Consider the following 12,539-nt stretch of genomic DNA (forward strand, 5'->3'; position numbering starts at 1 on the left):
TCCAAGTATAATATCAATGGGCTGGAACTATTTGGAGCTCTGTGAAATAATTAACTAATCAGAAACAATTTCCACTGTCGCAACTATCTCAAAATCAACAAGTCATGTGAAAGTCAATGGCTGGATATCGTAGTGGCGTATTGAGGAGGGGGGGGGGGGGGGGGGGGGGGAGGGTGGAAGGGGATGCAGGAAGCGTGATTTTCAGCATTATCAGAGGATTGGGAGACGTCGTAGTTTGTGCTCGAGCTTCTAAATCAGTGTATGGAGGCGAGAACTTTCTGATTTCTTGCCCATTGAAATTTTGAATTACTCGCATTTTCTGTTATCAGTCTGTTACATAATCTGTTATAAACTACTGTTATTCATATTGTTTTCAAGGTTGTAGTGTTTCCCTGTATATTTAATAATTTGTTGTTGATAATTTCAATGTCAACTATTTAAAGTGCACTGAACATATTACTACAATCAAAGCGTCATCAATTTCAGTATTTAGTCTTTCACGGTATTTTATCTAGTTCTCCAATTTTTAGAACAGCTAATTAAAAAAACACGAACACTATATAACAGAGAAAAGAAAGCTATGATTTATTTATCAATAAGATTTCCCCCTTCTTTTGTTACTTTCAATCTTCCATCTGTCTTCGGTGATAGTTTTTAGATCCTCCAGTATTATGTTTATCATCTTTTGTTGCTTTCAGTCTTCCAGCCGTCTTCGGAGATCGTTTTGAAGATTCCACTGGAGCCACCCCCACTGAGATCCGTAGTGCCGGTACACAGGCCCTCATGCAACTAGCCGCCCTCGTCATGACCCTCGCCATAGCTATCGTCTCCGGATTGTTCACAGGTTCGCTACTTTTACACTTAGTACACATTAAACCACTGTTCCCTCTTTATATTGGCAACACTGATAAATCATTTCGACTATTTGTCATGATCCTCGCCATAGCAATCGTCTCTGGATCGTTCACAGGTTCGCTATCCTTACACTTAGTACACATTAAACCACTGTTCCCTCTTTAAATTGGCAACACTGATAAATCATTACGACTATTTGTCATGATCCTCGCCATAGCAATCGTCTCTGGATTGTTCACAGGTTCGCTACTTTTACACTTAGTACACATTAAACCACTGTTCCCTCTTTAAATTGGCAACACTGATAAATTATTTCGACTATTTTTCACGATCACCGCCATAGCAATCGTCTCTGGATTGTTCACAGGTTCGCTACTTTTACACTTAGTACACATTAAACCACTGTTCCCTCTTTAAATTGGCAACACTGGTAAATTATTTCGACTATTTTTCACGATCACCGCCATAGCAATCGTCTCTGGATTGTTCACAGGTTCGCTATCTTTACACTTAGTACACATTAAACCACTGTTCCCTCTTTAAATTGGCAACACTGATAAATTATTTCGACTATTTTTCACGATCACCGCCATAGCAATCGTCTCTGGATTGTTCACAGGTTCGCTACTTTTACACTTAGTACACATTAAACCACTGTTCCCTCTTTAAATTGGCAACACTGGTAAATTATTTCGACTATTTTTCACGATCACCGCCATAGCAATCGTCTCTGGATTGTTCACAGGTTCGCTACTTTTACACTTAGTACACATTAAACCACTGTTCCCTCTTTAAATTGGCAACACTGGTAAATTATTTCGACTATTTTTCACGATCCTCGCCATAGCAATCGTCTCTGGCTTGTTCACAGGTTCGCTATCTTTACACTTAGTACACATTAAACCACTGTTCCCTCTTTAAATTGGCAACACTGGTAAATTATTTCGACTATTTTTCACGATCACCGCCATAGCAATCGTCTCTGGATTGTTCACAGGTTCGCTACTTTTACACTTAGTACACATTAAACCACTGTTCCCTCTTTAAATTGGCAACACTGGTAAATTATTTCGACTATTTTTCACGATCCTCGCCATAGCAATCGTCTCTGGCTTGTTCACAGGTTCGCTATCTTTACACTTAGTACACATTAAACCACTGTTCCCTCCTCAAATTGGCAACACTGATAAATCATTTCGACTATTTGTTAGGTTCTCTATCTCTTCATTTTGAACCCTTCAAGAACATTATTTTTAAGGGTCGAGTGTGGCAAAAGGTAGATCTATGTCTTGCCAAAGGGTATTAGTGCTGTGGCGGCACTCGAACTGGAACCATGTGGTCGACAGTCCGGTGACGTATCAACTAGACCACAAAACCTTCGCCTAATGCCGAACAATTGTTGTGTTATTCCTAGACTTTGTTTATCCGAAGCTTCAAAATTCTTAAAAAACCGTTTTCATGGTTCCTATATAGTTTTTGGAATTACTAACGAAACTTCAAAGTTACCAAATATCAGAATAACGAACCTTTGTTTCGCTAGAAGTGCATGCAGAATCATGGATTATCTTCTGAGAATATAAATCAAGTTTCTTAACGTTTGTTAGAAAAAAGTACTTTGCTACGTAATAATTTGTTATTCTAGTTCTCATGTTTGCTATATTTTAATTTTTTTTTTTTTTTTTTGTGCTTTCATCAATACAGGCCTTATTCTGCGCTGTGTCCCTGGACTTGATGCTCTGAAGGACGAGAAACTCATGGAGGATGAATATTTCTGGGAGGTCAGTATGAATATCCATGATTCAATGTTTATTCATAATTGAATATTAAGAGTCTAATGAATATCCATGGTGGGTCTAGAAGTTGCGGCTGAATATGAATAGTTTGATATTTAACGAATGGCTACATTTATTCCGTTTTAAATTAAACGCTAATAAATAATACATTTGGTGTGTACGCTGGAAAAAATATTATAACATTGATGTCACATACCTCGTAGAAAATGTCTTTTTATTCTCAAGTAATTTATCAGAATCAGAAAAAAACGACAACACAATGCAACTTCCCAGATGCATTTTGAGTAATTGATTGCTGCATTCATAAGAGAAATGATAGTGGTATGAATCAAATCGTTAGAAATATCTAACAATACTTTCTGTTTAGCATGTATTCTTATTGGTACAAGATTTGTTAACGTGTTGTCTTGCTAATAGGGAGCAGATATTTCTTGAAAATTGAATTGCAGAACTGAAAAAGGATTGTAAAAAATCCGCGGTTGTGTCAGGCAATACCATATTCTTTATACTTGTTATACTCCAAAGTTATACAGCCAAATTCTCGAATGAGCGAGCAACATGAATAATTACAAAATTATAAAATATTCTTCAGATAGCTTGCAGAATATAAATTTAGAATATCATAAAACATTAAATTCATTTTGTTGAGTATTATTTGGTATGATATTTTGTGTAGGTACCCGCCCGTGATGATCATAAAGACAATTCAATCACAAAAATTATTGGATGAAAATTAATATCAAACTAGTTTCTATTTTATTTCTATTATATTGCTTCACGACTTGTTTCGGATGTGAAATATATCTGTTACATTTTAGATAGTTTTAATGAAAATAAATTGAAAGTATGTTCTCCGTCTCTTCCTACTCTCTCCACCATAACACTTTCATTCAATATATGCGGTGTCGCCCTCCTTCCCTTATTCTATAGTATTAAAAACTAACAGCCACTATCTCTAATTATCCCTCATCATTGTCAAATTAATACACCCCTCTATGCAAATACTACCCACAATAGCTTATTAGTGTGAAGAAACTAATGCACGACAAAATATGTGTGACTTCACGTTCATCGCAAAGAAAATTAACTGTTTCAAATGGTAGACATCTTCAGCTCTGAGCAGTGCCGGCAACATATTTAACTCAATTTCCCTTTGCAAAAAAGGTCTTGCATTTCATATCTTGTTTTCCTCTCCCCATTCTTTTCCATGGATATTCATCATTTGAGGGATACCATTTGGTGTAATTATTCATTGTTTTTAGTATAATGACATTGGTTTGTTTTCTTAGCTTAATCTATAAGATATATGTATACATTATACAATTGTTGTGATATGCAGAATATCTGAATATGTAGGCCAACTTTAATCAATTCACACTTTTAAAAAATGTGGGATTCGCAAAAATTCTTAATATGTATCTTTCCTGAAGTTACAAATTAAAGTTTTCTGCATCTTATACATATCAAATTGCTTGATAACTGATTGCTGTGTAGAGCAGAAGTAGGCCTTTAAGACATTTTAGGAATTAAAGTTGAACTCCACCTTATTATCTAGTTGGTTCTTATGATGAGAACAAAAAAGGTTATAGTTAAAGGAAAGTTCACTAAAAAATGACTTACTTTAAATAGAAGCAGAAAAATCTGACAAACCAATACAAAAAAAGGTTTTAGCAAAATAAGATAATTAATAAGAAAGTGATGAATTTTTAATGACATGAAAAATCCCAAGACAAATTGGCAACTCACTCATTATTCTGTGACGCCATTGCCTCACTCTCCACTTTTTGTTTTCTGGATATTGATAATTCAAATTTCCAATTTTCCCCCTAAAAATCTTATTTCCTCACATCCAAGATATATTGATGGTAATATGTTTGGTGTGGATGCACTAATATAGAGTATACTAACATAAAAACCAATGAATATGAATATACAATGTTCAGAAAATGGTTTTATAGTTATTCTGTAAAATTGTATGCACGCAATATGATACAAATCATATAACCTGGGCAAAGGCATGGGGAATTCAAGTTTTTGGGGGGATTAAAAGGGAAATTAATTGGATAAAAATAGATGTAAAGCGATTGATAAATAGTGAGGCAATGACGTCATTGTTCCAGTTCTAGTTGATAACTAAATTGGCAATTTGTGAAGTGATTTTACAAGTTCCGTATTTTTTATACTTAACACAAATGTGATAACTTCCTTTGATATTAGTTTTTCAATTTTTTTCAATTTCTTTGGCTTCGTTTCTCCTGTATTTCTGCATCTATTAAAAGCCATTTTTTTTTTGGAGTGGACTTGGCCTTTAAGCAATATCTGATTAATAAAACAGGAAAGTTATGAATTTGCTCTGTATAGAAAATGTTATAAATTTTAAAATTCTTACTTATTGACGACGGAATAGATTTGTTTTATTCAGGGGTTGTATTATAATATATTTGCAATAGTTATATTTAGGGTGGATGCATGGTTTAGAATTTTCTTAAGGGAAATATGATTCTTTAAATTATTTCGTACTACAGGGCAAATTGGAAGGAATCTCGCAAGATACCTCATAAAGTTGCCAATTTGTATTTGATTGATCGCACCTTCAAAAATTAATTACTTTCTTATTTGTATTTGATTTTTGCCCTAAATTCTGCTGACCTGTTTCTCACATTTATCTGCTTCCATTAAACACATCTTAATATCAGGGTGCATAGAGTTTCCCTTTAAATACCCATCCTTTAGTACATAGTAAGGATGTTATTTACAACATTGTGTCAATTATCCACATAATATTGTAGGTAATTGATGTGTAAGTAGAGAGACGTAAAATAAACATTTTAACATTGAAATAATAATTGTTGTTGAAATGATGTTTAATTAAAAATACCCTCCAAAATAAACGTTTTCTATTGATATACCCGTGATTCTTTTGACCATTTTATCAAAAGATAAATTGCTGGTATGTCCCGCTTCCGATAGATATCGCGTGTCCTTTTTCATATGCTGAATGCCAACATTGGTTAGACATCTCAATTGTATCAGGTATCCTCAGGCAGGGAGAATGGCGTTTTTGGAGGACAATAGATGTCCTCCGTTATCGACACAAGTCACGATTGCTAAACACGCGCGCCTTTTTTGTCGCTATTCTATCCGTTTCTCCACTTCGTAGACAATTTTTTTGTAATTGCTTGATACATTTAACTTAAACACCACTGCAATAAGATTATGCACTTTTCGTTTGGCTTTTTCTTTTTGTCCTTCGAAAACGCCATTCTCCCAAACTTGTAGTAATAATTTCCAATTACTATTCTAATTATATTTCTTACTTGAAAGTAACTTACCTCTACAGCATTTTGCAAACTTCTCTAGTGAGAAACAAGCTAAAATTGGTCAAGCTATCATTCGGGCAGTAAGTTTTAACACAAACCGGGAAACATCTCCCAACTTATTTTTGTCGTTACTGTACCTCATTTGCCTCACAAAATGCATTTTTTCTAGGAGGTCGAGGCTGATGATTCGAGCCATGAAACTACAGGATACCATATGGTACAGCAGAGGGCAAACTTGGTATGAGAACAAGACCAATGTCACTCCATTTTACAAAACAAAATAATACAATTTACTGATACACTAAAATACGTGTGTATTTCATCTCATTCACAAAAAAGAGCACTTTCATTATTTTAATACCCATCGTAAATGTATCATTTTTGCCAACTACTTGAATATGAAAGAATTAATGCATAATGTCATCTGACATACATTATCACTTATTTCTATTTTCTGTTTGCTATGTTTGCAAGAGAAACAATTTTAAAGCTGGTTTTGGTGCCGATGTATTGCACAGACTTTCGAAATTCCTGCTTGTATAGCTTGTGTTTATTTGTTTCTACATGTTTGGCACGTGACAGTTGCTCCGCGACCGATTTCTAATACCAACCAAATCCTTAACTTCGATCCCAAACCTACAAAACACTTAAACCTAACCCTAACCCTAAACCTCGACCTGACACAAAATCATTTTACTATCCTCACCCTTGCTAAACAAAGAGAAAAAATAAAGGCTAGTACAAACGTAGTTGGAGCATGTAAGCGGGTTGTCGTGTCAGATCATTTTATGTAGAGTGGCTATTCGATTTTTTTTCTAAATGCTCTTTTTATATTAATACCCCTCCTCTAATCGCATGTTAAAGTCGCTTATGCGGGGGTGTATAGAAGGCAGCACAACTCTTAAAGTACATGAGCGTAATACCCGTTGGCTCAGTGTTATGTAGTGATCGCCAACTTGCATACTTCACGTACGACTAGTTACCCACGCATGAGCATCTTTAGAGAAGGACAATACTGGGTTGGTCAAATAGATATTAAATATAGATTCTTGTAAGGAAAAAAGGGATGATTGGATATCATTTCAAGTGATCAACACATTGCACCCTCACTCCTGAAGAGCTACAAATGAAACCAATTTGTAGATATGAGAAGTTCTTGCCAGAAAATACATCACTGAATTCATAATTGTTTTGTTTGTCCATATATTAGATAGAAATTAACTCCATAGAAATTTGAGGCGAAAGAGAGGCTTTCGTTATTTTTATTACACATCTAGACCCCCTTTAAACGATAGTACATCTCTAAAGCTATTATTAGTTACGGTATAACTATCATGAGTGTGAACCTCAAAACACCAAAGATTAAAAACCTACTTTTCATGCTCATTTAGTCATTAAAAAAAATACTATGTCCTATATTTCGTTCATCAAATGATGCATTTTTAAATTCAATAGTGGGTCATAACTCGCTGTTTACTCAGATTTTGTTGTTATTTTAGAACAGTTTATTGAATGTTGCTCATGATGAGGAAAAAACAACTTTGTTTCGGTGTGTCTGGTTTCTGCACTCACATCCCCTTTTTATGGTCTCATAACGATTGATTTCTTTTCGCAGTTTATTAAACAAATGATCACGATAATGGCATTATGTTCGTAAATTAACAAATTGATTGTATTTGAATAGATGTTAACATTTTTATTGTATTTTTATTGTGATCTCTGTTACGTAGTAATAGCTTTGAATATTGTGACACATAATGGAAATTTGTTAAACAGTACCTTTGGAGACAAATTAAAAGTAATTGCAACTGTGTGTTCACGAGGTATGAGTTGCGATTAATTTCAAGTGATTCGAATCGATCGCAACTTTTTATATGACGGGGCCCAGGTCATGCAAATGCATTGTGAACGAAACACTCTGGCAGCAATTGGATTTTTAGCATGGCACTGAAAATGAAGCATTTTAACTCGTCAACCCTCCTTCCCAAATATTCCCCATATTTTGCTACTTTCACATTCATTGCATGCATTTTTATTTGATGTCAATCCCATCTTCATTCGAAAAAAACCAGCTTTCACTAAATTACAAAATTATCTTGATTTTAATGATAATCGCTTTATTTTCCATATTCGTTTTCTTTTAAAAAGTGTTTAAATGGCATCTTTAAACGTAGTTTGAAAACGTAGTTTGAAAACGTTCCATTGAATGCTGTAAATTAAACTTCATTCTATCCTACCTATGCCTATAAATCAAAGATAAATATTCTTTATGCAGAGGATGTTGTGCGTTATTTTCATTGACAGGTTCTATATTTGTTTGCATTGTCTTGAAAATCGACGGCTCTCAAAATCCCATATTTTGATTTTACATCATATTTTTTTAAAATTGTAGATCTTCATTGATCAGCGTTATTCTATTCCTACTTTTTGTTTGAAACACTTTTTCTTCTGTGCTAACACAAATCTGCACCATGATATATATTTGTTATTTAACTTTCATCATGATCAAGTATTGTTGCCAATATCCTGTCTTTTTTGTAAGTTATTTTCGATTGTCTGTCTTCTATACCCTATCGTGGTGTCATTATTTTGTTGCTTATAACCACTGCATGTGCATTGGCTGTTATCCCACCCCATTCGCATACCTTTTTGTTTGCCCTATGAATCCATTAATATCTCTCTTCCACCTCATGTGTAAACTCTCTTTGATGGTACTTAGCTCTGTGTCTCTAAAATTCGTAGTACAATAGATTGTTGTTTTATATTTTGATTTAGTCTTTATTTTCTGTGTTTTGATGTTGTTAACGTCTGATTAGGCTTTGTAAATAGAGTTTTGCATTAAAAAAATGGTTTTGGATAGAATTTGATATAGTCGTCTTTACTGGAAATACGATTTCTCAGCCTACATCGTGTTTTATTATTTATTATCTTAGATAATTGCGATCTATGAAAGCTTGTCCATTAATCATAAATTCATTTAAAGCCATTCGTAAACTTAATATAAAATGGTTTGATCTTGAATGGCATTTTGTAAAAAGCTGCGGCCTTCCTGCTTCTGAGCAGTAAAATATTTCTGACCAGATGGCACTTTGTATTTTTTTGGGTGGAAATGGATCTCTGTCCATATTATACCTGACAGGACTTAACGCGATGCACAGACTTGGAGAATTCAAGTCAAGTTGATTTCAAAACCTTATTGTATATCCCATAGGAATAATGTTCGGTTTCCACAACGCGTCATTCTAATGTTCGCAGTTTTAATATGTGATGGACACGGCTATTGAAATGGCTGATTGTTGATTTTCGCGAAGTCTTTATGCAAGTATTTTGTATGAAGGTCGTCGCATCCAAGTATATTTCTTTGTATCCGCATTTTCTTAACTTAATTTTTGCTGTTCTTTATTAATGTCTGAGCCGCTTTACTTTAATAATATCACTAAAACTCTTCAATTTATTTTTCTTTTTTCAGGAGGTTGAAGGCGAGGAGGGCGCCCAACAGACAACCGTCACCAATGGCAAGGAAGCCGATGCCCAGGTGTAAAAAGTGCGTCGAATGTTTTTCCTCGTCCAGTTCGTACCATTTCACTGCTCGATTCCACTTAAACGTCGCTCACTCGTCGCCGAAATGGGACCAGAACTTTACCGATTTATTGCCGAGTTTTATCGATCTTTTTAAAGTTATTTGGACTCCCTGGCCCGAATTCACAAAGGAGGTTTGTCGACATACCGAGGTTTATGTACGTCATATGACGCGTTTTGACGCTTTTTTTTACAAACCTGGTTTGTAAAAAACAAAAGGAGGTTTGTCGAAACAAAAGGAGGTTTGTCGACAAACCGAGGATTGTCGACAAAACTCCTTTGTGAATTCGAGCCTATGAGTTCTCTCTCCACGCTCTCTTAAAGAGATGGCTCTACAACGATTTGCTAAGCAAGTTAGGGTCCACCCCTGGAACCCAACTATCCTGTGTGATTAGCGTTGTCAGTCGGGACCAATACGGGCTTTCCACTATCACCCGAAATAGTGTTTTGCTATTGACCGACAGGGGGCTCTTATAATCACCACATGTTGTAGCAACAGATGAAAGGCTTCATGAAAAAATGAGAATTCCTTAAGAAATTTTATGGCTAGAGTTATTTGATCAGATAAGATTTGTTAACATTCATTTAATGTGGAACTATTCAAATATTTACAAAAAACCTATGTTCGATCAGGATGAATTTTCCTGTACCTACAACATGTGTCGGAACTCTCGATAGTGTAAAGCCAGTGCTGGTCTTGACAAGATGTATAAGGCCCTGTCTAGGTAAAGCCGCCATTTCTTTTGAAATCGAAGTATCCGCCAGTAAAATTACCAGTACAAATAATAAGTAGAGGATTTGTGAGCGATCGGAGTAATCAAAATCACATATTTACGGAAGGAGGATATTACAGATGGGCAGCTCTTTAAAGACTTGTATATATTTTTCATCATTAAAACACATTAGTCAATATTCCGATAAACTGCAAACCCGACGCTGGGCTTAATATTTTGTTTAAGATAGGGTTAACAAAGGAAGTAAGTCTGAGGTCAAATTTTTCCTTTATAAATGTGACCTTAGACACAGGTTCAGGTTTACCAGACTAATTAACAAATTCCAGTATTGATGACTTTCGGCTGACAAGCGCTCAACGAGGTTACAGGTTATATTTTACTCGATATGTTTTGCACTTACCGCATGAAACCGGTGCTGACGATTGAAATATGACGTCAATTTTTTTTTCCAATGAATATGTAACTCCTCTAGTTGAACTGCTGCATTTCCTCCAGGAGAAATGACCGTTTAATCTGTATCAAGATATATGAGCTAAAACCCTTTTGGCCCCAAACCGACGGTATGTATATAAAGTATGATACAAAGAGGATGACGTTTTTGTTTATAGTCATAGTTGATGCGTAATAGGTTTCGAGCCTTTGGAATTACAAGGCTTCGGAATAATGAACCTTCCGGAAAACGATAAGTGACCATTTCATCGACGAGACCTACCAAAGACAGACAACAGACCGAATGGAAACGAATCAATCTGTGTGTAATCGGCTTGGAGTTGGTTTTGGCGGTTGGAACTGAGTAACAAGATGGAGAATGAAATTCCCGTGGAAAAATATTCTGTTTAGTACTCTAACACGACGCATCTAATGCCAAATATAATTTTAAAGAATGCTCAGTACTCCAAGATTCACCATCCACTTTAGGTAGGAAAGATTGTTCCTGAAAACATTTTGCTGAATTTAGCATAAGTCTAGATCAATGCACGGTGCCTTGAAGTTTAGGTTTAGTTTTGAATCCAGTGTATATGATAGTTAGATGGTGTTGTGATGTTAGAAGTAGATGGTTTGTTGATTTGTATCTAATGCACGTTTCATATTTAGTTTGCACAAGTTTTCTTTTCAAAACACATAGGAGAAGTAGTATATGTTTGTTTCGCAACAAATGTGCGCGATGCTCATTTGCATGCAAAGGGTATATACATGAGTAGAATAGTTTTATTCTTTATTCCGTTTTCCGGACTGAGATACTAAACATATGCTAATGGGTTTTAATATATATCTCGAAGTGTGAAAACCCTGAAGCATGTTCTCACTATAGATTTCATGTCACGGTATTTTCGCCAAACCTTTACAAAAGTTGTATTGTGACAAAGTTATTAAAAATATTATTGAAACATCGAAGTGGGCATAAATGAACTATTCCATAATAAATGTAGAATGAATTGTTGATGCCCTTAAAATATCAAATTTATAATATTTACTAGCATATTATTCTCCAAATCCTAACAAATAAAATCAATATTTAGCTTACTCGTGGTGATTATGGTTTATAAAAGTTTTATGTGTATTATTAATCATTTATATATTATGATCAGCATTAATGACGTTGTTAAAACTGAAGATATAATAGATATTCACTGTTTGCCTGTTTCTCGAAAGATGTTTCTTCTTTCACGTTGCACTCAGGTGTACAACATGTCCATGAGTTAGTACATTACATGACATATATTTACAGAGTGCCTGTTATCGTGTGTGCAAGCTTGAATTTATTCCTGTATAGGTTTCTTGCAAATGATAGTTATGCTCAGGATCACTAAACGAGAATTATGTCACAAAATATCTTTTTTTTTCTGTTTCACTTTGCTAAATTGCTGCTGCAAATTCTAATCAAAATAACCTTATTTTTGCTATACGATGTATTTTTCTATTTTCATTGTATTTAACCATGTCTTTATAACAATCTATGTTTGACGAGTTTTCTATAGCATTTGGCTTTGTACAAAACTACGATCAATTAAAAACGTATACAATATTTACCATTTTTAAACCACGTGCTTTATGTGTGCTCTTTTTTTAACTGTAATTTAGTACTATTACAAAAATGATAATAATCTGAAATTGTATAGCGCTTAAGACTAAATACCGTCTCTAAGCGCTTTACAAATATTATTACCCCGGTCATCGGATTCACGACACGCACAATATGCACTATGTCTACTCCATGGGAGTATTCCTACCATATGGTCACCATGAGACATGGCAAT

General features: G+C 34.8%; 1 protein-coding gene across 2 annotated transcripts in view; it reads left to right on the forward strand.

Annotated features, from left to right (window-relative positions):
* LOC584796 (ammonium transporter Rh type B-A) overlaps positions 1–12,322 on the forward strand; it is a 41,561-nt gene extending 29,239 nt beyond the window's left edge. The window contains exons 7-10 of one of the 2 annotated variants that reach the window (XM_030977697.1): positions 699–844; positions 2,557–2,633; positions 6,138–6,206; positions 9,438–12,322. In XM_030977697.1, the coding sequence (XP_030833557.1) occupies positions 699–844; positions 2,557–2,633; positions 6,138–6,206; positions 9,438–9,509 (364 nt within the window). In that variant the 3' untranslated portion in view covers positions 9,510–12,322. The remainder of the gene's footprint in view (positions 1–698; positions 845–2,556; positions 2,634–6,137; positions 6,207–9,437) is intronic. The other variant, XM_030977698.1, reaches the window with a different exon arrangement.
* Positions 12,323–12,539: the final 217 nt, after the last annotated feature.

Source organism: Strongylocentrotus purpuratus, unplaced genomic scaffold, assembly GCF_000002235.5.
Source record: "Strongylocentrotus purpuratus isolate Spur 01 unplaced genomic scaffold, Spur_5.0 spur5_scaffold_1, whole genome shotgun sequence".
NCBI lineage: Eukaryota > Metazoa > Echinodermata > Echinoidea > Camarodonta > Strongylocentrotidae > Strongylocentrotus > Strongylocentrotus purpuratus.